Source organism: Gallinula chloropus (genome assembly GCF_964237585.1).
Source record: "Gallinula chloropus genome assembly, chromosome: 28".
NCBI lineage: Eukaryota > Metazoa > Chordata > Aves > Gruiformes > Rallidae > Gallinula > Gallinula chloropus.
The window spans coordinates 3,782,866-3,808,757 of record NC_140113.1 but is presented as its reverse complement, the minus strand read 5'-3'; the positions used below and the strand labels follow the sequence as shown (position 1 = coordinate 3,808,757).

The 25,892-nt window shown below is 64.6% G+C and overlaps 3 protein-coding genes across 3 annotated transcripts; 1 reads left to right on the top strand and 2 right to left on the bottom strand.

Annotated features, from left to right (window-relative positions):
* Positions 1–4,489: 4,489 nt before the first annotated feature.
* NCAN (neurocan) lies at positions 4,490–12,345 on the top strand (the record flags this gene model as incomplete). The annotated part of the gene is made up of 14 exons (XM_084276150.1): positions 4,490–4,562; positions 5,245–5,646; positions 6,157–6,331; positions 6,414–6,541; positions 6,805–7,098; positions 7,398–8,225; positions 8,311–9,492; positions 9,961–10,077; positions 10,273–10,386; positions 10,586–10,744; positions 10,849–10,931; positions 11,028–11,172; positions 11,654–11,836; positions 11,945–12,345. The coding sequence occupies 14 exons, from the start codon at positions 4,490–4,492 to the stop codon at positions 12,343–12,345; spliced, it is 4,284 nt and encodes a 1,427-aa protein (XP_084132276.1).
* Positions 12,346–14,333: 1,988 nt separating this feature from the next.
* Positions 14,334–17,410, bottom strand: HAPLN4 (hyaluronan and proteoglycan link protein 4; the record flags this gene model as incomplete). The annotated part of the gene is made up of 4 exons (XM_084276406.1): positions 14,334–14,671; positions 15,613–15,915; positions 16,617–16,979; positions 17,293–17,410. 4 exons carry the CDS (start codon positions 17,408–17,410, stop codon positions 14,334–14,336), a joined length of 1,122 nt encoding a protein of 373 aa, XP_084132532.1.
* A 1,856-nt stretch (positions 17,411–19,266) lies between these two features.
* TM6SF2 (transmembrane 6 superfamily member 2) lies at positions 19,267–23,426 on the bottom strand. The gene is made up of 10 exons (XM_084276322.1): positions 23,321–23,426; positions 21,654–21,760; positions 21,446–21,543; positions 21,150–21,253; positions 20,905–20,987; positions 20,572–20,696; positions 20,359–20,460; positions 20,183–20,275; positions 19,989–20,108; positions 19,267–19,616 (listed from the first exon to the last, which is right to left on the bottom strand). The coding sequence occupies exons 1-10, from the start codon at positions 23,410–23,412 to the stop codon at positions 19,410–19,412; spliced, it is 1,131 nt and encodes a 376-aa protein (XP_084132448.1). The 5' UTR covers positions 23,413–23,426; the 3' UTR covers positions 19,267–19,409.
* Positions 23,427–25,892: the final 2,466 nt, after the last annotated feature.

Here is a 25,892-nt window from a genome sequence, read left to right as displayed (position 1 = left end):
AATGAAAAGAAGAGCAAATTCTAAAATAAAGGCTGCAGACTGTCTGCCTAATAAAAATCGCACCCAGCAAAGGGCCCATATTGGACGGGATCACAGCTTCCTGAGGTGCTAATTTATTCTCGCAGGCTGGGGGGAGCGGGAGCATCACGTTGCCTGTGAGATGTGACGGCAGCGAGGGATGCAGAATTCCTTTGTTGTGGGCAGAGAGGAAGGGACGCGGAGCCGGCCCCGCTGCCTGGCTCCCGCTGCGGCCCTGCAGCCCCGGGGGGGCCCTCGGAGGACACCCCCTCCCCGTTGGGGCGGCGGAGGCATCGTGGCGCTGGGAGGGAGGTGGGTGCTGCACGGGGCTGGCGGCTCGGGCAGGGTTGGGCGCAGGGTGGGGGGTGCGGGATCAGCCCCGTGATGGGGGGCACGCAGGGTGGGTGGGTGGGTGCTGGAAGGCAGTGTGTGGGGGGGTGTGTGGGGGTGTGTGGGTGTGTGCTGGGGACCGGAGTGACCCGTGGGGACAGCGCAGGTCACAGGGTCTGTGTCCTGGCCAGGGGACAGCTGGGTGCACCCTTGGGCTGGGGCATCCCCAGGGTGGGGGCACCTCTGTCCCAGTGCACCCAGGCTGAGGGGACGGTGCCCCCCCTCCCCTCCCACGCATCCCAAGCCCCTGTTCCTACCACTGTCCCGAACATCCCCTCTGCTCCGGCGGGACCCTTGTCTGTAGCCCCCACCCCTGATCCCATGGCTCGGGGCAGGTGGGGGTGAGAGGACACCCCAAAACTGGCCGGGTCGTCCCAGCACCCGGTGGCCTGTGAGGAATTAAGCTATGTTTCAGCTGAAGCTAATCGCCAGCCCCGGCTTTGCATATTCATGAGGCAGATGAATTATTCATGAGGTGACAGCTAGTGACAGATGTGAAAATGTTCGCTGGGGCTGGGGGGGGGGGCGGCTTTGCACCGGCGTTATTTTAAACCTCTCGTCTGCCGCCCCCCGACCGGGGCTGAACCGCTCAGGGATGGGGGACACGTCCCGGGTTGGGGGGGGGGAGCCGGTCGTGTGGCACGGGGGAGGTTGGAGTGCCCTGAGCCCACGGCATCACCCTGACTGTGGGGACTGAAACCCACCCCTCTCCAGCTCGCGGTGTGTGGCAGTCTGGCTGCCCATGTCACCCTCCTTGCCTCACCGGCACCTCTGGGGTTGGCAGCACCGGTGATGACACGGTGACACCCGGCATGGCTGAGCCCGCGGCCCTTCTGGTGGGACCCCACCTGGATCCCACCCAGGGGGATGGGGTGCTGCTGCATTCCCCCTCCTTGGTACGGAGGCTGGTGGTGCTGAGCCACGCTGGCAGCAGCGTTCCACTGCCCGCAGTGGGGAGCCAGGATCCGGCCAGGGCTGATGCCGGTGATGCTGCAGGGTTGGGAGGACTCGGCCGTGCCAGTGCCGGAGCTGGATTGTGGGTTAGTGGATCAAGAGGAGGTGGGCGGGAGACAGTCTCAATAATTAACGAGGCGCCGAGGCTGGGAGGATGCTCCCTGGATCCTGAGGATGCTTTGGCAGCCCCCTGGCACGGTGCGGGGGTCCTCGCAGAGGGGGCACCGTCTGCAGCAGTTCTGGCACTGGGGGGATGGCGGCTGCCACACCGTGTGCCCTGACCTTGGGAGAAACTTCTCCCTGGCTTAGCGCAGGGTTGGGCTGGGTGCCGGGGGCAGCCCGGGGTCCAGCGAGGGGCTGGGGGGAGCAGAGCATGGCAGGGACCTTCCTTTGTCCCCACAGCAGCAGCAGAGCTGAGGTGTCACCGGGGACATGGTCCCCATGTGCATCGAGGGTGGGGGTGCCAGCAGGGTGACCCCATGGGAGCAGCAGGCAGGGGGCTGCGTGTGCCTGGGATCCCTCAGTCCCCCTCAGTCCCCCTGCAGTCTGGGGTCCCTGGGGAGGCACTGGGGACAGGGCTGTCCCTTCCCACCGCAGCACCTTCCCTGCTGCGGAAGCAAAACCTGCAGAGATGCTGATGTCAGGGAAGGCGACGGCTGCACAGCCCCGTGACCCCCAGCCCCTCACTGCCTGCAGCACCCACTCCTCCACGCTGCTGCCAACCTGGGGGGGCTCCTGGCAGTGTTGGGGACCATGGATCCCTCCCTCCCTCCCTCCCTCCCTCCCTCCCTCCCTCCCTCCCTCCCTCCATCCATCCATCCATCCATCCATCCCTCCATCCCTCCCTCTATCCATCCCTCCCTCCATCCGTCTGTCCGTCCATCCCCGGCACGCCACGCGCTCGGCTTCACACCCAGCTGGGGTAGTGGTTGTAAATCCAAGGAGCACCTTCTCCTCCTAACATTTAACCAGAGCCCGGGCTGTTTACCCAGCGGCGCTGCCCGGCATTTGCTCAGTGAGGACCCGTCTCCAGAACAGCGTTGCTGGGTAAACAGCCCACAGCTCAGGGGAGTACTGATACTCTGGCACCGTAACGCGGCTCCTCGGGGTCTCTTGGATCACTTTGGCTCCTGCTCTGTTCCACTGCCCCAGCTGGGACCCCACGGTTTTGGGTGGGAACAGGGCTTGCCATGTAGGGAGCTGGGGTGAGCTGTGGGGTGGGAGAGAAGGAGGATGGAGAAGGGGAAGGTCTCGGGGGTGCTGCGGAGGGGTTATGGGGGTCACTGCTGTCCCACGTGGGGAATTGTCTGGTTTTCCCTCTGGAAAAGCTGCTCGGAAGCTGCAGGGATGTGTTGAGTGATACAGAAAAGAAAATGGGTGAAAAGACCCCCCAAAAAAGGGCTGTGGGTGATTTGAAGCCCTGGGACACGGGTGAGCACAGCCTAGGGCACCTTCCCTCCCTGGTGCTGTGCATCTTGGGCATCCCCATCCTGCACCCTCTCCCAGTGGGTCCCAGGCTCCTGGCTCAGCAGGGTGGGCAGGGGCTGTCCCAGAGCCACCTCATCCCATGTCCCCATGCCAATGGTTTGTGCTGGGAGAGCTCCTGACACCCCGGAAAGTCAAGATTAGCATTTGGGTGGGGAGGAGCTGGAACCTCCTGAGCCCAACTGTGCCAAGCCAGTTATTTTTTCCCCACAGTGGGAAGAGGGAGAAGTTTGGTGCTGCTGGGGCTGGGAGCCCACGGGATTTCCTCCCTGGAGCATCTCCGAGTGGGGAAGGAGCCACTGCCAGTGTCATGGAGCTGCTCCGGGGTTTTTGGATCCTGGGGGATGTGGCTGGGTGCTGGTGCAGTGACCCACAGCCTGCTCCCTGCTCCGCATCCTGGGAATCTCCCTCTGTGACCGGAGCTGGGATCAGGTCACCTTCTCATCTTCTATCAGCAGCCGGGTTCAGAGGCAGCAAACCCCACGGAGGGGCTGCAGGAGGGAGGGGGCTGAGGATGCTTTCTTCTTTAGGAGAGATGAGATAAAGCCTGGTTTGGCACCCCTCCCAAAAGGCCCTTCTCCAGCGCTGAGCACGGGGGGTCTCTTTTTGTTCTTGCCATTTTGCTCTTTCCTTCTATTTTTGTCCCATAAAAGCAGAAGGGACAGAACGAGGAATCGAGGGCTGGAAAATGGAGCATCTGTGGGCTGAGCAGGAGCCGTGGCTCCAGGCAGCTGGGGAGAGGGATGGGGATGCTCCTGGTGCTCCCCTCCCCAAGCTGTGTGCTCCCCAGCTCACCGCCCTGACCTGGGACACCAGCACACCCCACCCCACATCCACCAGTGCATGGGTGGATGGGTTGAGCTCGTGGCCACGTGGTGCCAGGCTCCAGCATGTTTCCATCTGGAGTTTGGGGTGCTGGATGCATCCTGCTGCCTCTGGTTTGGCATCAGATGGGTGCCAGAGCCTGGCTGGAATCCCAAACACAGACGAAGCTGGGCGGTGGTTGTGGTTGTGCCAGGTGGTGCCGGTGCCAGGCAGTGGTGGTGCCGGTGCCGGGTGGTGCCGGTGCCGGCCCCGGGATCTGTCCGGCTTCCCTCTGAGCCGGCACAGCGAATGGTTTGGGAAATGCTCCTTGTCGCCGCAGTCGACAGATCCCCGGTGCTGGCTTTGTGCTCCACACCGGCTCTGGCAACCGGAGGCACCCGCTGCATGTTAATGCTGGGAGCAGGGTGAGGGCCGCCTCTGGTGCCCCCAGCTCCAGCACTGCCAGGCTAGGGGGGCTGCAGGACCCCCCAGCCTTTCCCACTGCCCCCGCTATGGAGATGTGGGGATGTCACGCTGGGCAGGGGACACAGAGGGACACCCCAGCGGGGGGCTCGGTGGGTTGGCAGGTGGCACCTTGCCCTCCATCCCGACCCTGTGCCGGCTTCGTGCCGAGAGTGAGATCAAACTCTCTCCAGGCAGATGGAGATCAGCCCCATCGTGCTAAAGGGGCTGATCCTGCTCCCTCCCCACGGCTCCAGGGGTTGGTGTCAGTGTGGCCCCACCGTGATTTACAGCCCCCCCGGCATCGCCGAACCAGCGGGCAGTGGGTGAGCAGCTGCCTCCCACCCCCCCACCCCGTTCTCGTTGCAGGTCAAGGATGGTCCATGTGATGGGGGATGCCGGCTGCTGGATCCTGCTCGGGCTCTCCCTCCTCCCCATCGCCGTCCTGGGTAAGTGCTGCCAGTGCTCCGCAGCCAGGCTAATTACCCAGTGATGGTGATCAGCAGCCAATAACGAACAATTAGAGATAATAAATTGTGAGGGTGAAAAATAACCAGGAGGGGCTCAGGCTGTGGCCATCCCCCACCTCCCTGCCCTGGGCTGCGGGGGATTAGCAAGGGAGAAGCCCCCAAGCTACCGTGGACCCCAGCTGCCCCCATCCCCGCTGGGATCCCGCAGGCAAGACATAAATCCCTAATCCCACTGGCGGCATCCCCAGCCCCCTTCCCACTGTAGAGCTGAGCCCCCCACCCCAGCCCTCGGATTTTCCATGTGTCCCCCCACCATCCCTCATGGGGGGGGCATCGTGCTGCACGGGGGACTGTGGGATCGCCCTGCCCTGTGTGTCCCCGCCATGTGTCTCCCGGCGAGTGAAGGGCTTGGGGTGCAATGGAGGGCACAGAGCTGTGGGGGGGGATTAGTGGTCCCCAGCTGGCTGGGCTCTGCAGGGAGCATGCCCCCGACCCCGCTGGCTTCTAAGACTGGTGGGATTTACGGCGGCAGAGCCAGGAGCGTGCACAGGCTGGGGCAGGATTAGTGTGGGGGGAGAAGGAGGAGGAGGAGGAGGTCATGGTCTCCATGCAGGAGCTCCTGCTGCCCATCCCCGTGGTATCTGGGCGCCTCTCCCCGCAGGCTCCCAGGACGATGGGAAGGTGATCCACATCAACAGGGTGCAGCACCAGGCAGTGCGCGTGGGGCTGGGGGAGTCCGTGGCCTTGCCCTGCCTCTTCCTGCTCCAGCCCTCCGCCTCACTGGGGCCCAACGAGCCCCCCGACCCGCCCCGCGTCAAATGGAGCAAGGTGCGCTCGGCCACGGGCCAGCGGGAGGACGTCCCCATCCTGGTGGCCAAGGACAACGCGGTGAAGGTGGTGAAGGCCTACGAGGGTCGGGTGTCCCTGCCCGGCTACTCCCGTGACCGCTACAATGCCACGCTGGTGCTGCGCGCCGCCCGCGCCAGCGACGCGGGGCTGTACCGCTGCGAGGTGGTGGCCGGCATCGACGACGAGCAGGACCTGCTGCCACTGGAGGTGACGGGTGAGCTGGGAGCCACATCGTGGCGTTGCTGGGAGGGCTGAGGGAGCATCGCACCATCCCTGCAGCCCGTGCCATCCCCGTGACATCCCTGAACCCTGCACCATCCCTGCACCCTGTGCACCCCGCACCATCCCTGCACCCTGTGGACCCCACGCCATCCCTGCACCCTGTGCCATCCCTGCACTCCATGTACCCTGTGCACCCCATGCCATCCCTGCACCCTGTGCACCCCGTGCACCCCGTGCCATCCCTGCACCATCCCTGCACCCCGTGCACCCTGTGCACCCCGTGTCAGCTCTGCACCCTGTGCCATCCCTTCACCCCGTGCACCCTGTGCACCCCACACCATCCCTGCACCCTGTGCACCCTGTGCCATCCCTGCATCCCATGCCATCCCTGTGCCATCCCTGCACCCCGTGCACCCCATGCACCCCATGCCATCCCTGCACCCCGCACCATCCCTGCACCCCGTGCATCCCATGCCAGCTTTGCCACCCGCTGCCCTTCCAGGCGTCGTCTTCCACTACCGCCCCGCGGGCGAGCGCTACGCGCTGACCTTCGCCGCTGCCCGCCGCGCCTGCCTGGACAACTCGGCCGTCATTGCCTCAGCCCAGCACCTCCAGGCCGCCTTCGAGGACGGCTACGACAACTGTGACGCGGGCTGGCTGGCCGACCAGACCGTGCGGTAAGTGTGCGGCACGGGCTGCAGCACACACCTCCCCACAGGTGGCCATGGAGCTGAGCGCCCACCGCACCCCTCTCCGCAGGTACCCCATCACCCTGTCCCGACCCGGCTGTTACGGAGACCGCAACAGCCTCCCCGGAGTCCGCAGCTACGGCCAGAGGGTGCCCGGGGAAGAGTACGATGTGTACTGCTACGCTCGGGAGCTGCAAGGCAAGTGGTGCTGGGCGGGTGGGCGCTGGGCGGGTGGGTGCTGGGTGGGTGGGCGCTGGGCGGGTGGGCGATGGGGACGCGGATGCGGCCGGGAGTGTGGTGCCTCCACGCATCCCTTGCAAGCTGGGTGCTGGTGCGGTGCCAGCGGTGTGGCTGTGGTGCTTGAGCCAGGGAGACCTCCAGAAGCACCACTTGGCTCCGAGCCGTCGGCACCGTTGTGCTTTTCCATCCTCTCATCCGCAACGGGCTCCGCTCTCTTGCAGGGACAGTGTTTTACGCCACGGCACCGGGGCGGTTCAGCTGGCAGGAGGCCCGGCGGCACTGCCGGAGCCGGGGGGCTTCGCTGGCCACCACGGGGCAGCTCTACCTGGCATGGCACGAGGGCCTGGACCAGTGTGACCCGGGCTGGCTGGCTGACGGCAGCGTCCGCTACCCCATCCGGCTTCCACGCAGGAAGTGTGGGGGTGACTCCTCGGGCGTCAGGACCCTCTACCAGTTCCCCAACCGCACCGGCTTGCCCCCCGCCACCTCCAAATTCGACGCCTACTGCTATAAAGGTAAGGGGGACCCTGCGCTGCCAGCGCTGCGTTCTCCCCTCCCAGTTCCCCAATCAGCCCCAGCCCTTCTCCCTCTGGGAATCGGTGGGCATGGCTGGGAAAATTGCTGTGGATGAATATTTAATTGGGGAATTAATGAGATAAATGAGGAGAGCTGCGCTGGGAGGGAGCCAGGCTGGGGGATGCAGCGCCTGGTGCTGAGCGCTGATGGAAGATGAGGGTCCCTGGCTGTGCCCTGGGTGCCTGTCCTGCCACTCGTCCCTCTGCCAGCGCGGCTGATGCCCGTGGTCTCACCGCAGCGCACGCGGCCGTGGGGCAGGAGGAGCCGGTGCCACCCACGCCTGACCCACTGGGCAGCAGCAACGTGCTGGTGGAGCATGGTGAGGACTTGGGCACATCGGGGGATACCCGGGACACCCCGCGTGACCGCTACAGCCCCCCGCTGCAGCCAGGACCTGTGGGGCTGGGCGAGGAGGAGGATGAGCAGCTGAATCCGGCAAGCAGCAGCCCGGCAACACAGCGTGGTGACCTGCCCAGGGCTGCACTGGCACGGGTGCCAGTGGCTCATGGCATGGGGCTGGGCAACGGCACATCCCCAGCACCCACCATGGTCTCCTCGCTGGTGTGGCCTCATGAGGATGAAGCTCTCAACGTGGTGGACCAGGTGCCGGAGACCTCCTGGCAGGATCCAGCCAGCACCAGTCCAGCACCACAAGAAGTCCCTGGTCCCAAGGAGCACCTGGCCACCCTCCTGCCACAGTCCCAAAGCCCAGCCCTGGAGCATGTCCCCAGCTCACCGTCAGCACCATCTGGGCTGGGGATGGTCCCCAGCACGGCAGCAGAGACCCCCAGCACCCCACCAACCAGCTCCCGTGCCCCAAGACGAAGCAGCTACGCCGGGCTGAACGGGCGCTACTTCCAGCTGCAGCAGCAGAGCCAGGACCCCCCAGTTACAGCTGGGGACCCCGTGGGGATGGTCACCCAGGCCCCTGTCCTGGCCCTGGAGGTGAAGGGGTCTGGAGCCAATGCTGTGGAGACACTGAGTATCCCCCGTGATGGCACCGAGAGCCCCCGGCGAGAGGGCACCGACTCGCCCTCCAATGTGGTGGAGGAGGAGATTGGCCCCGGTAAGTGATGCCCAAAAGCGGCTGGGGGGGTCGGGGTGGGGACTGTATTGACCTGGGGGCCCCATGGCTGCACTGTCTCTTGCAGAGCTGATGGCACCAGCCACCATCCCCGTGTCCCCCGCACCGCAGGCGCTCGCCCAGAGGGATTTGCCGCGGTGGAGTCCCCGCACGGCCCCACACAATCCTGGGGGACCCGCTCAGATGCCCCCTCCACCATCCCCATCCCTGCCTGTCTCCTCTGCTCCCAATGGTGCTCTCAGCCCCCCGGACAGCGCTCAGCCCCATGTCCCCAGCGCCCGTGGGGACAGCCCCCGACTTCCCACGGATGCCACTGAGGACTTCTCCGGGGATGCCTCCTCCCAGGAGGACAGCAGCTCCATCCCGCCACGGCCCCCGCTGCCCCCAGCCCCACTGGTGGGTGAGGGCCCTGAGGTGGCCCCGCAGCCCCATGGTGACAGCAGTGGGGCTCCAGGTGATGGGTCATTGGAGAGGCAGAGGAAAGCGGTGACCTTCTTCCACCTGGCTGACCCCTCTGTGGGGCACCCAGCCACCCCTGGCCCCACCAAGGCAGCTGGTCCCCCACCTCAGGGGGGGATGAGCCCCACGGCTCCCCATGGGCTGGCTGAGCCCAGGCATGAGCATCCCCATGGGGATGTGGGGAAGGGGTCAGCCCAGCCGAGCAGTGAAGGAGCCGGATCCCCTCTGCCATGGGATGTCCCCTCACCTCCACTTGCCCCCATGGCCAGTGAGGTGACCTCGTGGGCCAGCACTGAGTGGCCGATGGATGTGGATGTGCTGGAGCCAGCGGCCGAGGAGGGGTCTGCAAGCTTCACTCCTACAGCCCCACAGCCCACCAGCCATGCTGCACTGGAGCTGGGGATGGCAGAACATCTCCTCCTGTCCCCCTCAGCCCCTCGGCTGCCCCCTGCCAACCCCAGCCCTCCGGGGGTCCCTGGCCTCGAGGAAGCACCAATGGCCCCCGGTGAGGAAGATGCCTCAGGGGAGGTGAAGAGGGAAGAGCTCCCTGTGCCCCCATCCCCAGACACCCACAGCCCCTGGCTGTCATCCCCCACCCCCCACCCAGGGGTGCCCGAGGCACCCGAGTCTGCCAGCACAGGGCTGCTCTTTGAGCCCTCCATGGTGGTGGAGCTGGGGGGGCCAGGGGGGTCCCCGCTGCTGGATGCTGACAGTGGGAGCGGTGCGGAGCCGGGGCTGGAGGAGCGGGAGCTGCTGGCCTGGACGGGTGCTGGCAACGCCAGCCGGCACGGTGAGCACAGTGCTGGGGGTCAGGGCGCTGGGGGGTCCCCAGGCTGGTGGGTGCAGGGGGAGTAGGTGGGCTGGGTGCCACACAGACCTCGAGGTTGACCCCTTGAGACAGGGGCAGCATGATGCCGACCACAGGGGCAGGATTGGGGAGGGGGGCTTGGTCTTCTTTCACCCAAACCCATTGACTCACCAGGGAGTGGATCCTGGGAGAGCATCCTCTCATCCCTTAATATTTGGGGATCCTGGCACTGCTGGAGGGGGGTCCTGGGGGGCAGGGAGCGTGCTGGGGAGCACGGAGGGGGGAGGGGTGCATGGCACACACTGCCCAGCCCCTGCTGCCACAACAAATACATCAAGGCTCCTTTGGGGCAGCACTGGGGCAGATCCGAGTCCCGGTGGGGAAGCGTGTGGGTGCTGCTGTGCCCCCCCAAACCCACCCTGGCTCAGGGCACCCGCTCCCACCCCGCAGCCCCATCCGACCCATGCCAGAACAACCCCTGCCTGCACGGCGGGACCTGCCGTGCCAACGGCACCGTCTGTGGCTGCAGCTGCGCACCGGGCTTCACCGGGGAGAACTGCGAGATCGGTGAGTGTCCCACCAGCCCGGGCAGGATTCGGCCCTGCCTGGTGTGGCACAGGAATGTGGGGAGGGGAATGGGGCTGAGGGTCTGTCCTGCTCTGTCCCCCCATCCTCGGTGGCGCTGGCGGAGGGGGCGGTGGGTTGGGTGGGTGGTGGTGGTGGGGTCTCGGTGTGCCCCCAGCTCCTGGCGTGTCCCTGCAGACATCGACGACTGTCTGTCCAGCCCCTGCCAGAACGGTGGCACCTGCATTGATGAGGTCAACTCCTTCATCTGCCTCTGCCTGCCCAGCTATGGTGGCAGCCGCTGCGAGAAAGGTGGGGAGCGCACCCCCCATGCCCCCCCTGGGACACTGCCCAGCCCCTGTCGCCCTGGGGATGAGCGTGGGGAGGCTGGGAAGAGTACACAGGAGTCCCATCCCCCCTCGCTGTGATGGGGAGCTGCTCCCTGCATCCTTCCAGGGGTGCTGGGGGGCCAGTCCCCATTGCTGTCCCCACTGTCCCCATCTTCCCGCAGACACGGAGGGCTGTGACCACAACTGGCACAAGTTCCAGGGTCACTGCTACCGGTACTTTGCCCGCCGGCGCTCCTGGGAGGATGCAGAGCGGGACTGCCGCCGCCGCGCCGGCCACCTCACCAGCATCCACTCGCGGGAGGAGCACAGCTTCATCAACGGTGAGGGGCAGGGGGGAGACACCCCCTCCTGCAGCCCTCCGAGCATCAGCACCCCTGGGTGCTCCCTGTGCCACCCTGCCAGCCCCGGGTGCTTCCCTCCGCAGGCTTCGGGCACGAAAACACCTGGATCGGGCTCAATGACAGGATCGTGGAGCAGGATTTCCAGTGGACCGACAACACCGGCCTGGTGAGACCCTCGGGGGTGCAGGGGCAGGAGGGGGGGGCGGCTCAGGGTGCTGGGTGTGGGGAGGGGGGGCTCTCACCTCCCCTCCTGTCCCACCAGCAATACGAGAACTGGCGGGAGAACCAGCCGGACAATTTCTTCGCGGGCGGGGAGGACTGTGTGGTGCTGGTGTCCCACGAGATCGGCAAGTGGAACGACGTCCCCTGCAACTACAACCTGCCCTACATCTGCAAGAAAGGCACAGGTACCACCTGCCCGCCCTCCCTGGCATCCCCATCACCCTCCCAGCACCCCCCTGGCATCACCATCAGCCCCCCAGCCCTCCTCATCCTCAGGGAACCCCCCCTGTCCCAGGGAAAGTTGGTCAGTTCCCCTCAATCTCCATTTTTTCCTCCTTTCTCAATCAATTCTTCCCTCTCTGCTTTAATTTGTTTAATTTGCCACCACTGGAACTATTAAGCTCTCATTCCTTATCTTGAGAGTCGCATTAACCTCCAGCTGCCGGAGGAGCAGGCGGCCTCTCCTCCCGCTAACGATGCGCTCGCCCCCGATAAGGCCGTTAATTAACCAAGTCAGGCCTGGGGAACACCTCACCGCCACAGCCACCCGCTCACCACCTTCTCCAGAACACCAGTAGCAGCGTCAGGGTGTCCCCTTGTCCCCTCTTGGTCACTGGAGGTGGGTGACAGTGGGGGTCTGTCTGTCTGTCCGTCCCCCTTCCCCAGTGCTGTGCGGGCCCCCGCCGGAGGTGCCGAACGCCGTGATGGTGGGGAAGAGGAAGGAGAAGTACAGCATCCACGCCAGCGTGCGCTACCAGTGCGAGGAGGGCTTCACCCAGCGCCACGTGCCCACCATCAAGTGCCACAGCACCGGCAAGTGGGACCGGCCCAAAATCCTCTGCACAAAACGTTAGTGGGGACAGAGGGGGGGGTCCTGGGTGGTGGGGGGGTGTATTGAGGTACCAGTGGGGGACTGTAGCCCCTGACCGTCCCCTCGCTTGCCCCCCTCATAGCCAGGCGGTCGCACCGGGCGCGGCGGCACCACCGCCACCGGCACAGCCACCCCCACCACCAGCACCACCACCACAAACCCCGCAAGGAGCGGCGGAAACACCGCAAGCACCTCCGGCTGGACTGGATGGAGGAGGGCCACTACTTCTAGAGCTGGGGGCAGGGAGTATGAGGGGCCCCCCAGGAGGGGACAGACAGGTCCCCGACGGGACGTGGTGACGTTTCCCGCCCCCCTCCCAACCCCCACACCCCTCTTTTATAACCCCCCCCCTCCCCCCTCCTCCCCCTTGGCTTTAGCTCCTAGGATGCCCGGTCCCGTAGGGAATAGGATCCGGAGGGGGCGGCTGCGTGTGCATCCCCAGCCTCTCCCTGCATGCCCCATGCTCAGCCCCCCCAACCGGGGTTGAGCCCCCCAGCCCTGCACGGGGACCCCCCCCCTTGCCCCCAGCCCAATGGTTGGTCCCCAGCTGGGCTCTGGCCCCTTCCCCAAAGGACGGGGGTTAACCCACTGCCCCTTCCCAAATCTCCCACCTCGGCCATCGTGTCTCACTGGCCCAGGGTGCCTCTGGTTTTTTAGCATCCCCCCCTACCCCTTTCCCCAAATCTTCCCATCCCAGCCCCCCCTCCTGTCCGTGGGGCATCCCTATGGGTGGGGGGCAGGGGGTGCATGGTGCCCCCAGGGCTGGCACCCCGCTGGGCTGGGGGTTGGGTTTATTTCCCGTTCTGTTGGTGTTGGGTCCCCGTTGGAGTTGGCGTGTGTGTGCGTGTGTGTGTGTGTGTGTGTGTGAGGTGTGTGTGTACGGCGCTTCCTGATCTCTGCTGTCTGCGACGTGACTGCCGTGTCCCGAGCCCCCTCCCTGCCCCCCTCCACCCCCATTTCTGACTCTGCCTTTCTGTACTGCTGGACATTTTAATAAATTTTTTTAACAGTTAGGTGGTCCCACCCTGCGCTTCATTTGGGGGGGGAGGTGCAGGGGCCCTAGGGATGGTGTGACCCCCCCTGCTCCAGCCCTTGCCTGGCTTTGTGGGGGGTCTGCTGTGGCAGCACCCTCCCTCCGCCTCCTCTTGCCCCCACTAAGTTAATTTTAAGCAAACCTCATCCCCCTCCTGGGGGTCACCATGCCAGCCCCCCGCTGGCCCATGGTGCACAGCACTAGGCAGTGTGTCTCTCTTCACCAGCCTCAGTAAGATGCTGAAGAAGATGCTGGATTTATCCAGCATTAACCATGGGCACAGGGGCTGCCCCCCATCAGCATGTGCCAGCCACCCCTCGGGGTCCCCACCACTGCCTTGTCATCCCCGCGGGGGCTCCTGGTTGCTGCCGTGAGAAGGCTCAGCCCATCCTGCTCCCTTGGTGTTCACAGACCAGAGAGGGATGCTGGAGGGATGCTCCAGCCAGGATGCTCCCAGCGTGCCCAGCACCAGCAGCCCCACAGTCCCCAGGGCTTTGAGCGGGGAGCTGCCAGGGGAGCACCCCACGGCACAGGGCAGCCCGGGGATCCCCTTGCACCCCAGATGCCCCTCGAGGGTGGCACCAGCGACGGAGACGTGAGAGCCCAGCTCAGCTCCCGAAAGCGGCCGAAGCTTTTATTTCATCTACGTCCAGCTCGCGAGCGCCAGGGCTGCCCCAAGCCTGAGCGGTGCTCGGGCGGGACACAGCCCAGCCCAGCACGTCCCCCGGCCCCTTCTGCACCACGCCGAGTGCCAGGGAGCTGCCCCAGCCCCGGCTCGTGGTCCATGGCACTCGGCTGGCCCAGCAGCGGCCCCGCAGGGGTGCCAGCGGTGAGCGGGTACATGCAGGTGCTGGAAGGGCTGCGTGTCATCATCCCTCCCCGGCTGCCCGTGTTGCATGAAGCTGAGCTCAGTACCCCCGGTCCTTGCCCGGCACCCGTGGTGGCTCAGACCCCTCCAGTGACCTGCTGGTCCCATGATGCTGGTTGCCCACAGCATCTCCCGGGGAGGAGCAGGGGAGGGGGATTCAGTGCTGCATGGCCCCAGGGACAGCAGGGAGCTGGGGAGCCTGGGCGTGAGGATGAGGACGTGGGGCTCAAGCCTGCTTTGCTCTGGCTGGGCCATTAGCACATGCAATATGCTGATTGATAAGCAAGAACTGCAACGGGCTGGGGAGCCGGCCCTGCATCTGAGCACAGGCTCCGGGCTGGGCTGCTGCAGCCGTTCCCCTCCCGCTGCCTCAGTTTCCCCAAGTGTCACCAGCCTTTGTCCGCAGCCCCCGGCGCAGCAGCCGCACCAGCATGGCACAGGGACCATTTCCCAATCCACCTCAGGGGCTGCCCGCAGCTCCCTGTGCTCCTGGCGACGCCGGGGAGCCCAGCACCACATGCGGGAAGTCCCCGGCCAAATCTGGGGGTGCTCCCCCAAGGGTGGGGGGGGAGCCTCACACGCGATTAGGGTGTCCCCCACCCAGCTCCTTCTCGGGGGCAGCCTCTCCAGCCTTTTTAAAGCAATAAACCCCAAAGAGCTTGTACTTCTTGTCCGGGAAGCCCAGGTTGCGCACGCCGGGCTCCTGCCCCCCGCAGCGGGCCCGGGGGTTGACGATGGGGTAGCGGATGCTGCCGTCCTCCAGCCAGCCGGCCTCGCAGCGGTCCAGCAGCTGGATCTTCCAGGCGGCGTAGAGCTGGCCCACCTTGGCCACGGCTGCCCCGTTGTTCTTGCAGGCCTGCACCGCCTCGGCGTAGCTCAGCTTGCGGTATGTCTTCAAGAAGTAGACTTTGCCTTGGTGGGGGGGGGGAGAAACACACAAGCTGGGTGGGGAGGGGGCTGGTGGGGGTCCAGCCGCAGCATCCTGCATCCAGCACAGCACCAGCAGCGGGTGGGTGGGATGGGGTGGGGATGGGGCTGAGCGGTGCAAACCCTGAGGACATCGCTCCATCCACACACAGACACCTCCACACACACACCCTCCACCCCATCCACACACAGACACCCCCACACACACCCCCCACCCCATCCACACACAGACACCCCCCCCACACCCCCCCACCCCATCCATACACAGACACCCCCACACACACCCCCCACCCCATCCACACACAGACACACAAACACACACCCAAACACATTCTGGGAGGGGGCTGGAGGAGACGATGGGCTGGGTGGGCTCTGGGGAGCCGCCGCTGCGGTGCAGGCAGATTTATGGGGTCTGCACGGCAGCGGGTGGTGATGGCTCCTCGTGGCGATTACACCCGCTATTTATCCTGCCTGCCACCATTAAATAAACATCGGGAGCGCCCCCCCCCCCCCGCGCAGCCCTGCCAGCCGCCAGGAATTTACACAGCCCGGCAGCCCTCCCGGCTCCCATCTGTCTTGCGTGGCCCCGGCCCCATCCATCACCCGGGCCATTCGCTGCTGCCACAGCCTCCGTCCCCCTCTCCTGCCCGGGGAAGATGGGGCTTGCTAAAACCGGGTGCTTCAGCCTTGCTGATGATGGGGCCAGATCCTGCTCCCTGCTGGGGGTTGCCAGCACTGAACCCCCCCTCTTGATGTGCCAGGGATTTTAGGGAAGGCAGATGCAGCCGCATCCTTCCCTCGCCCACTGCTGAGCACCTCCCTGGACCATCATGGGAAACACACACCTACCCACCCCCACCCCTCCCGCAAGCCAAAATGGGGGGGGGGCTGCTTGCTCCGTGCCTCAGTTTCCCCCCTGCCATTACCGTTGAGGTTGGAGGTGAAGCAGAAGGCGTCGTAGTGCTCGCTCTCCTTGTGCCGGTAGCCGTAGTTGCGGACCCCCACCGGCGTGTCCTTGCGGCCGCACTCCTCCCGCGGCCGGGAGATGGGGTACTGCACCGAGCCGTCCTCCAGCCAGCCGGCGTTGCACCAGTCCATGCCCTCCAGCCAGGCCTGGTGCAGCTGGTCGTGGGAGGCCAGGATGCCGTCCTGCTCCAGGCAGGCTTGCTGCGCCTCGTGGAAGTTCAGGGTGTAGCGACCCAGGCGCGGGTGGTAGGGGAAGATCACACCTGGGGGCACGGAGAGCAGGGGTGGGGTGCAGGGGGTGTCCCCCCGCTTATTCTGCAGCTGAACCCAGTGGTTGGGGTTGTTAGTGCAAGGTGACAGCGTGGGATGGGGTGGCTGTGGGCTCGGACACAGGCTGCAAACACCCATCGGCTCTGCTGGGAGAGTTTGGGGGCTCCAGGCTTTGCTCCCCACCCTCAGGACCCCCAGCACTCCCTGCTGTTCTGGAGCACGGGGACATCAGCAGGACCCCCGAGGGGTCTCAGCGCAGCCCTGGTGTCCCCAGAGTGAGCCTGAACCATCGTGAGCCACGCGGCTGTGCCCCCTGAGCCCCCCAAAACAGGATTTCCCCCTTTCCCCATGTCCCAGCTGCAGCAGCCCACCCCAGCGGGCTCAGAGCCCGGCACCAGTGATGCTGCCACATCTCAGTCCCCCCCCCCCCGGTGCTTTACGAGGCCGTGGCGCTGTCTATCTCCAGCATTTATTAGCTGCCAGCCTGTAAACCTGGAGCAACAATAAAAGCCAATCACAGAGGCCATAAAGCACGGCACACGCCAGGACAAACAGCCGGCCGTAAAGCAGGCACGAGGCCAGCTCGGGGACGCCACGCCGGGACCCACATCCAGGCTGTGCCGGGTGGGACACAGGGGTGTCCCTGTGTATGTCCCCCCCCAGCCCCTCCTCCCTGGGGCAGCCGCCTCTCTACCTTCAAGGTCCAGCTTGACCATGCCGGTGTCGTCCTCCAGCTCGTTGGTGACCTCACACTCGTAGCGGCCGTAGTCTTGCAGGGTGACGTTGCGGATGATGAGCGAGGCGTCGCCGAAGCCGTCCTCCTGCAGAGCCGTGCGGCCGCGGTAGCTGCCGAACGCCCGCCGCGCCTTGCCCAGCGCCACGAAGACGTCCACGAAGGCCATCGGCTCCGTCACCTTGGTCCACTTCAGCCGGATCTCAGCCGGGTCGTGGGCGGACACGTCGTAGTGGTACCGGCAGGGCAGGATGATGGTGCCGCCCCGGTGGGTCACCACCTTCCCCGGGGCTGTCTGCACCACCACGGCCCCGCTGTCCCCCTCTGCGAGGGACATGGAGCTCAGGGGAGTCCTTCACCCCAAGCCTGGTCCTGGCAGTGCCAGCGCATGGGCAGGACCCACGATGGGGACCAAGCAGGCTGGGGGCATGGGGCAGGTGGGGGGACCACCTCTGGGGAGGAAATCTCCTCTTTTGGGAGCTGCAAACCCCAAGGAGGGTTGGGCAGCTCCTGGCCAGAGCAAGGAGGACCCTACAGATGCCCCAGCAACACTGACCATGCTTTAACAGGTAACATGCTCCCCCCATCCCATCCTGGGGGACCCAGCTCCCCATTGCAGACCCCTATCCCCACTCACCCATGACATGGACCACCTTCTTCCGTCCCCGGTTGCTGAGCAGCGCATCAGATGCGAGGATGCTGATGAGGAGCAGCAGAGCTGCTGGGCCAGTGGCCCAGGGGCCTCTGGGCTGCATCTGGGGAGGGGGGGAACAAAGGCCCTTAGCACCCCCCCACCCCCCAAGGAGGAGAGAGGGGGAGGGGAGAGCTGCAAGCAAGCCCATAGCCCCCCAGCAGCGTGCCAGACCCCAACCCACACCTGGCCAGGAGAAGGAGGTGCTGTCACCTGCTGATACCCTGCGTGGAGAAGCCCCCAGACCCCCCAAGCAAGAGTGGGGGTGCCCAGCAGCACTGGGTCACTCATTGCCTCCCCCCACCGAGCATCCCAGGCCCGCAGGGACCCCCAGGGCCAGGCTGGCGCTGAACTCCAGTTCACCCGCTCAGTTACAGCCGGGATGAATATTTCATGGCAGCCGGATCCCCTGGGTTATTTATGGCACATCTGGAAACCGAACTAATGGTGTGGGAGGGGGCTGCCCGAGACCCCTGGGGCCCCACGGCCAACTGCCCCCCGCCACATCCCCCCTTCCCTGGGGACAGCCAGGACTCTGGCAGGGACACATGTGCTGGAGACCCCCGGCCCTCCTGGGGGGCTAGGGGAGGGGGGCTGCGAACCCCCCCGGGCACTGAGCCCCGTGTTCTCAGGGGTGCCCCAGACCCCAGCCAGGGCTGACCGGGTGGGTTCCCCCCCCCGTTAGGAATGAACCCCCCTCTTCCCCGTGGGAATGCCCAGAATGCACCCCCCCTCCCCCGTGGGGCTGGGGAAGGGGAGTTTGGCTGTGGGGCAGGGGGAGCCGGGCTGCCTCTCCGAGGGTACCGGTGCCCGGCCGGGCAGGGGGAGCGGGGCGGCGCGGGCTCTCCCCGCCGGCGGCCCGGGGCCGGTGCGGTGTTGCAGTGCGGGACACTGCGGCGGCAGCCCCGGGGCTGCGGGACGCCGGTGCCCGGGAACGGGCGGCGCAGCGCTGTGCGGGGGGAACCGGCCGGGCTGCGTGTGTCGTCCCCCCCCAGCTCCCCGCCATCCCCCCGCCCCACGGGAGCGGCACCCGCCGGGGCTGTCTGTACCGGGGGTCCCATCCCGGCTCCCCACATCCCACACTCACCGTGTGCCCGGGCCCGGCCGCAGGAGCGCTCCGGTGCCGCCGGTGCTGCCGGTGCGGCTCCGCGCAGGGGGCGGCACCGGGAGCTCGGCCCGGCCCCGCCACGGCTCCCGGCGCTGCGCAGGGCCGGCGGCTCGCCAAGGTCACCGGCACCGGGCCCGCGGACCCCCGTATTCCCGGCCCGGGCGGGCGGGCGGGGACCCCGCGGCGCAGGAGTTTCGCCGGTAAATCTCCCCTCCCCGGCCCCGAAAAGGGCGTCCCGGAGCCGCGGCAACACCCCCCCTGCCACCACCCCCACCCCAGCGCAGCCCCCAGCCGTGTGCGCCCGCCCGGGGGCCCCCCCACCCCCCGTGTGCACACCCCCCCTGCCCATACGTGCGCACCCGTGTGCGCACCCGCGCTGGCGGACCCCGCACCCCCCCCAGTGCCCCCTGGCAGGCGCAGGGACCCCCCGTCCTTCCCCCCCCTCCCCCGGCTGCCCCTCGCAGGCCGAGGCTGAGCTGCAGCAAGGGCAGAGCAGGCAGCAGAGACCCCCGCCCCAGCCCCTGCACCCCAAAGGGCAGGAGGGGGGCACAGGCACACGGACACGGGTTTGGAAGCCGTACCCCCACTCCTTTATTTTGTAAACAGTGTTTTCCTGGCACGTTCCAGCTTCTGCATCCCTCTGGCATGGCTGGGAGCACCAGGGTGGGACAGGGCACCCACTGACCCCAGGGACTCGCTGGGAGGGGAGCCCGGCTTCCACAGCCCCCCCACCAGCAAGACGCCTCAAAGCCTGGCCAAGAGCAGGGTTGTGGCTTCAGCGACGCCCCTGCAGAGCACCTCAGGGCCCCCTCAGTGCACCCTACAGTGTTAGGGGACACGGGAGGGGGACCAAAGCATCCCAGGGGGCATCTCTGCCAGCCAGGTCCCACCTCCAGCTGCCCTCGCAGCAGGGAGAGGGGAGACGGGCAGCAGCCCCCGGGATGGGCAGGACCCATCACTGGTACTTCTTGCCCCGGTGCAGGCTGGTGGGAGTGGCAGGCAGGAAGAAGGCCGGGCAGCGCAGGCAGCGGAGGGCCAGGAGCAGGGGGCCCAGCGCGTAGAGGGTGTTGGTGATGAGGAAGCTCCACCAGACATCTTCAGGGGTCTGGTAGGGGAAGGGCGTGCGGGCGTGCAGCGAGGAGCCCAGGTGGGAGAACTGAGCCTGGGGACACAGGGCAGGGGGTGACACGGGGAGGGGCAGCAGCAGCGGGCTGGCCCCGTGCAGCCCACCTGGCACCAAAGGGTGTTGTGCAGGAGCGTGTCCTATCTATAGATCTGTGGGCTCGCTCCAGCCTATTTCTGTCAAACTAATCCCCGGGTTCGTTAAGATCCACCGAGGCCAAAGCAATTATCAGGCAGCGGTGATGGGAGCTGCTCCACATGCAGCCGAGGATGCAGCTCCATCCGCACAGGCTCAGCCCCTGCTTCCCGCTTGCTTCGTCCTGGCTGGGACCTAAACCCAGCCCAGGGGTCCCACCGTGTCCCCCACCCCAGCCCCTGCAGTGGGGGGGAAGGACAACGGAGCTGCCCTCACCTGTGCGACGGCACCGGCAAACACCAGGCTCCAGTCGGGCAGCCAGGAGCATCCCGGCACCACCAGCCCGTAGATGCAGAGGCAGAAGAAGGGGAGGACGTAGAACGTGTAGATCAGCATCTGGGGTGGGACACAAAGAGGGTTCACCTGGTGCCAAACAGGGGGGGCTCCAGCCCCACCTCCACCCCACTCACCTGCACTTTGGGGTAGGCGACGGGGTCACGCAGGTACGGCTCGTGCTGGTAGATGTACTCAAAGCATGAATCAGCAGGACAGTCCAAAACCACCTAGGGGTGAGGAGAGCAGAGGGGAGGTGGGCATGCACCCCTGCATCCCCCCCAAGATCCCTGTGCAGGGACCCAGGACTCACCATCCCCCTGAAGAAGGTGAAGACGGCGGTGAGGAGCAGGAGCAGGACCAGCCCCACGTCCTGGGGCCGCTGGTACAGGTGTTTGTGTTGTTCCTCTGCAACCTGGGAGGGGGAAAACACTGTATTTTGGGCTCCACATGCTGCTGTCCAGCCCCAGGACAGGGGATGAGGCTGTGGGGTCCTGGTGCTGGGGAGCTCTGGTCCCCAGCTCACCTTCTCAGGGCTGTAGCATGGCAGAGCCCTGGGCTGCTGGAAGAGCCTTGCCCCAGCCCAGATGAGGATGAGGATGTAGGGCAGGTTGAGCAGGATGGCAGGGCTGAGGTCAGAGCTGTATTTCCCTGTGGAAGGTGAGTGTGGGGTGGGGATGATGGAGCACTCAGCACCCAGGACTTGTGTCTTGCCCCCAGGTCAGCACCTTCCTCCTCTGCCCACGGGCAACCCCCAGGGAGCAAACCCAGGGGATATGAGAGGGGGGTGTGTGGAGGCAGCCTGGGGGGATCAGCAAGAGCTGGATGCAGAGCTGAGCCCCCAGCTGCACCCCTGTACCTATCAGGTTCCCAAGCAGGAAGACAATGATGCTCATCACCACAGAGCCCAGCCAGAAGAGACCCAGGTTCCTGTAGTTCTTTCTGCAGAGACATGGGGGTGAGACACCTCTGCCAGGCTCCCAGCTCTCCTCCCCACACCGCTTGGGACCCTCCAGCCCCTGCCAGCCCCTCCAAGCTCCCGATCTGTGACGATGCCACATGGCCATGGGAGCCACCTTGCCTTCCCACCTCCTCCCTGCTCACCTCTGCCCGATGGCCGCGATCATGGCGAGGTAGAGCCCGTAGTGGACGATGCCATCCCAGTAACAGATCATGATGCCATGTGCTGTACGCAGGTAGGGCTCCCCCTGCCCCGTCGGGAGAGAGTGGATCATATGGGGTGGGGTCAAGCGCCTTCCCACGCCCCCTCCCCAGGGGACCCCATGGAGTCAGGGCTGCTCCCCCCTGCAACATGAGCAGCTCTGGGAGCAGCGTCCGTGCTTGCTGTGGGTGCACAGGGCTGCTCGTGGGTGAGAGCCTGAGGAGGGGAGAGGTGGTACCTCTTTGACATAGACCTCCACGAAGCCAGAAATGAAGCCATCCTCCTCCAGTGAGATGATCAAGTCCACAACAGAGGTGAAGGAGAACACCACGAACACTGTGGGGGAGCCAGCCAGCTCTGGGCATGTCCCATGGCCCCCCCCCGAGTCCCAAACCTCCGCTCCACCCCAGCATGAGGTCAGTCCCCACACCCCCGAGGGGACTCACCGCAGAAAAGGGGATCCTGGAAGTAGCTGACTCCACTTACAAAGAAGATGATGGAGAAGAGGCCGGCGAGCACCAGGACCCCTGTCAGCACCAGCACCAGCGGGTCCCTGCAGAGCAACGGGATGGGTTCAGCACCCTGGGCACAGTGGGGGGATGAAGCCACATTTCCCCTGGGTTGGGTGAAACACCCTTTGTCCCCACTGATTTTGAGAGGTCTCTACCAACACAGGGAAAGGGCAGGACCAGACCCAGCATGGGTGGGATCCCACAGTGCTGCCTGTCCTGTGGGTGGGGGGGAAACAGCTGCTCCAGGGGCTGTGGGGAAGCAGCACTGGGGACCAGCTGTCCCCTTGTCCCGCAGAGCCCCAGCTGGGAACAGCTCAGGTCTTGTTTCCAGGAGGCTGTGACAGCTCCTGGCCCGTGTTGGCCTCGTGCAAGTGGAATCTCTGGGGACAGGGATGGGAATGGGGACAGGGGCCGGGGAGCACAGGACCCCTTCACCCAGGGACAGGATGGGCATCACAGCTGCACTGCACAAGGCTGAGCTGTCGTGGCTGCCTGCACTCAGCATCCACAGCAACACGGGTGCTCTTGAAAAACCCCTCAAAACAATCAAATAATTGAAGTGTCACTGCCTAAGTGCATTATTACTAGTGTATAATTAATTACTACACAACTAATTACTCCCACAAAATGATTAATTCAAAACTCCAAGACGGATGGTGGAGGAGCACGTGGGGCTCCTCCGGTCACTGTGAGATGTGACTCTGTATGTGATGGGGCTCCAGCTCTGGGGACACACACACACACGTCCCAGCACCTTGGGGTGCTGCACTCGGGGCACCCAGCTCACCCTGACAGGCTGAGGGCCTTTGAGGACACCATCACTCCGGGAAAATTAGGGATCAGGGGGATGCACCCCCTCCACAACCCCCTGAAATGTCTGGGCAGAGGTTTGGGGTCCAGGCTGGAGGGGTCAGTGCTCCCCACAGCTACAGGGCTGAGGATTTATGTCACGGTGATGGATCCTGGAGATCCAGGCTGCCACGGCACAGTGCCCACAGGATGGGAGAGAATGAAAAGATGGGGATGGAAATCAGGAGATCCTGAAGTAAAGTTTGTGGGGTGGGCAGGAAAGCCCCGATCTGCCAGTAAGAGTTTGGTAAAAGCCCTCGCTGCTGGTAAGGCAAAAGCAGAAATTGGCTATAAAAAGAAATAGACAATGGATGGGAAAAGGAGGATGAAGGCAGCCTGGCAGGAATGGAAGGGCAGGAAAGCAATGGAAGGGCACAGGGGGAAACCCAGAGCTGACAGCTCCTGGGGTGGGGGCTGGAAACAAAAGGAACTGGAGTTTTAGCAGAAGGGAAGTGAAGGGTGTCAGGAAGCTGGGGGGCTCTGGCCAGCTCAGCGGGGAGCAGGCTGACGTGCTGGTGCCAAATTACTGGACACTGCTCCCCACTCTTCAGGTCTGGATGGGACCCAACAGCCCATCCCACATGGGATGGCTCCCACCACCCTCAGACAGAGCCTTGTCCTGGGTCAGTCCAGATGCTCCCACCCAGTCCCAGACTGGACCCACAATCCAGGACCAGTGGAGAACAAGACCCAGCACCCCAGCCCCAGAGCTTTACCCCAGCCCCAGAGCTTTGTCCCAGCCCCACACTTACTCTGCCCAGGTGGTCGCGCTGTTGATACCGAAGGCCACGGGGATGGCGAGCAAGGAGGGGGCGAGCACCCCCGGGACGGCCGGGAGCTGCATCCCCAGCCCGGCTGCCGGAGCCACCGGAGCCTGCGGACTTCGGCCCCGCTGCCGGCAAACAGGCAGCGCCCTTAAAGTGCCAGAGCCGCCCACGAGGAAGGCCAGGGGGTCCCAGGGGGAAGCAGGCAGCAGCCAAACACATCTGTCTCCATACAAGGGCCCATGCAGGTCTCTGTGCTTGAAGGCTGCCTTGAGAAAGGCCACCGAGGGCTGCGGGGGAAGGATAAAGCCCCTCCAGAAGAGGCTTTGAAAGCTCAGGGAACGTTGGGGCTTTTCTATTTTTCCAATTCATTCTGGAAACTTTAAGTGCTTAAGGGGCCAAGAGGACACACCTCTTCAGATCTGTGAGAGGCGAAGAGAAGGAGCCAAGCACATGAAAGCCAACACTCCATCCCTGCCTTTAATAATGAATTGAACTGAGCAGAGAGCAGGAGTTTCAAGGTCTCTGCACCCAGCTGGGAGCCCAGCGTTCTCCTGCCCTCCTCCTCTCACTGCTCTCTGCTCCAAGCAGGAGCGTTTACCTCCCCACCAGCCCCCAGAGAGACCTGTCCCTGTGCTCCAGGGCTGAGCACGCACTTAACAAACTTCACAGCACTTATCAGGCGCCCAGCGCGGCTGCTCAACCTTTCCCCTTCCTCACAGAGCCTGCACAGCCCTGCTGCTGCCGCGTCACTCTTCTGCCCTCTTGCTTCAGAGTCCGGGGGCTGAATTGGCCGCCCTGCACTTTGCCCCGGGCTCGGCCACCGATCCTCCAGCGCACCCCGAGCGCCCCGTCAGCACGGAGAGGGTGAGGAGGCTCCTCGCTGACGAGGGCAGGCTCGTTAGGGCAGGCTCGTTCCTTCAGCCAGCAGCCAAGGGAGCACATCTGAGCACGAGGAGGGGGAGTTCAGTCTCTGGGGCTCAGTAATTAGAGGGGGCTTTGAGGCTGAGCAGCCCCCCCCCCCCCCCCCAAGCTGCTCCACTCGTGCAGGGAGGTGAACAAGGGTGTAAAACCAGGGTGAGCTGGAGCAGTAACCAGCAGATCTTCCCAAGCACCGACCCGCTCCAAGCATTGCTCCCACCTCCCACACAGCAGCCCCAACCCTCAGCCTCTCCACAGCAGGGTGACTTCATGGTGCCCACCAGTGCCATGCCCACTCCTGGCCTTGTGCTCAGCCCAGCCAGGCAGCTGGCACAGCCCCTGCCTGGTCTTGGCCTCTCTGATCTGGTTCTTGAAGCCTAAACCCTCACACTGTAGCTGCCACCAGCAAGGATGATGCTGAGCAGCCCCTGAGGGGTGCAGAACTGACATCCCCCCTGACCCCACCCTGCTGCAGGGAACAGTAGGTCACTTACACCAGGAAACCTGCATGGAACAAAGCACCTACTGATGACCAGGGCTCTGAGAGAAGGGGCTCTGGCAGACCAGGGCCAGGAAAAGCTGCTCCATCCCATCAGTGAGAGCAGGGGCTGCCTGCTCCCAGGGCACACTGGGCCCTTACTGGAGGTGGGCAAGGGATGCCACTTGGAACAGACTGACAAGGTGCCCGTTCTCCAGCAGCCTCTCCCCACCTCTCTGAGCAGAGAACCCAGCAGTGGGGGCAGCAGCTTATGCTCCAGGCTGGTGCTTCCAGAGGAGCAGCTGTCCCAACTTCCCAGGGAAGCACATTTGTCACAGTGACCTTACTCATCTGAGCACAAGACCTGCCAGATTCCTTATCTTCATTTCCCAATCTGCCACCCATACACAATGTGCCGGCGCAGCACCCGCTCCCAGGAACAGCCAGAGCTCCCATCCTCCTGCCTTTTGCTTTCCTCAGAACAAACCCCTACTGGAGTTACTGTTTCAAACTGGTTTTATTGAAAGCCAAGTCCTCAACTCCACCTTTGTTAGAAAAAGTTAACAAAAACAAGAGAATCACACACCAAGTATTTGGGCTGAGGGAAAACAAACCACCAAAGGAACCAAACAGACTGACCTCACTTTGTTTTCTGGAAGATGCTTGGAAGGGAAGAGTTAGGGCAGCTGCTCAGCCTACAACAACCCACAGTAAGACCCCTCCTTCCAAAAATCCAGGGATTAAAACTAAGGAACAAATGAGTTTTTATTGTATTTACAGACAGAATGAAGAGAAGTCGTAGTTGTAGATGGGTTTCATACAACAGCACCCAAGTGCCCTCTGATGAACTCTGCAGGCTTCATGCTTCACCCCCCAACTCTGCAGGGAGCGTTACCAAGCCTCCTGTTTTTGAGGGGAAGCTGGGGGTAAGCTTAGTGTTGGAGAAAACAAGAGGCTGGCACGAGGCCTCTGAAGTCGAATGAACACACCCCACAGCCCTCCATGACCGTGGCCACGCTGTGATCCACACCTCACCTTCCAAGGACAGAGGAAAAACACCTAGGCATTGGTTTTGCAGTGTCAGTTGAAGGTCAGACTATACTTCTGGCTTCATGACATCATGGAAACCCAGTTCTTGAGGGAACAGTTGTGTTGGAGACA

What these genes read in the sequence shown, in the direction of transcription:
- TM6SF2 (XM_084276322.1), bottom strand. Translation starts at nt 23,412, where the DNA reads ATGCAGCTCCCGGCCGTCCCGGGGGTGCTCGCCCCCTCCTTGCTCGCC. An exon ending in AGCGCGACCACCTGGGCAGA is followed by an intron (nt 21,761 to 23,320) that starts GTAAGTGTGGGG and finishes GTTGCTCTGCAG; the next exon opens with GGACCCGCTGGTGCTGGTGC. An exon ending in CCTGCTTGGGAACCTGATAG is followed by an intron (nt 20,697 to 20,904) that starts GTACAGGGGTGC and finishes CACCTTCCACAG; the next exon opens with GGAAATACAGCTCTGACCTC.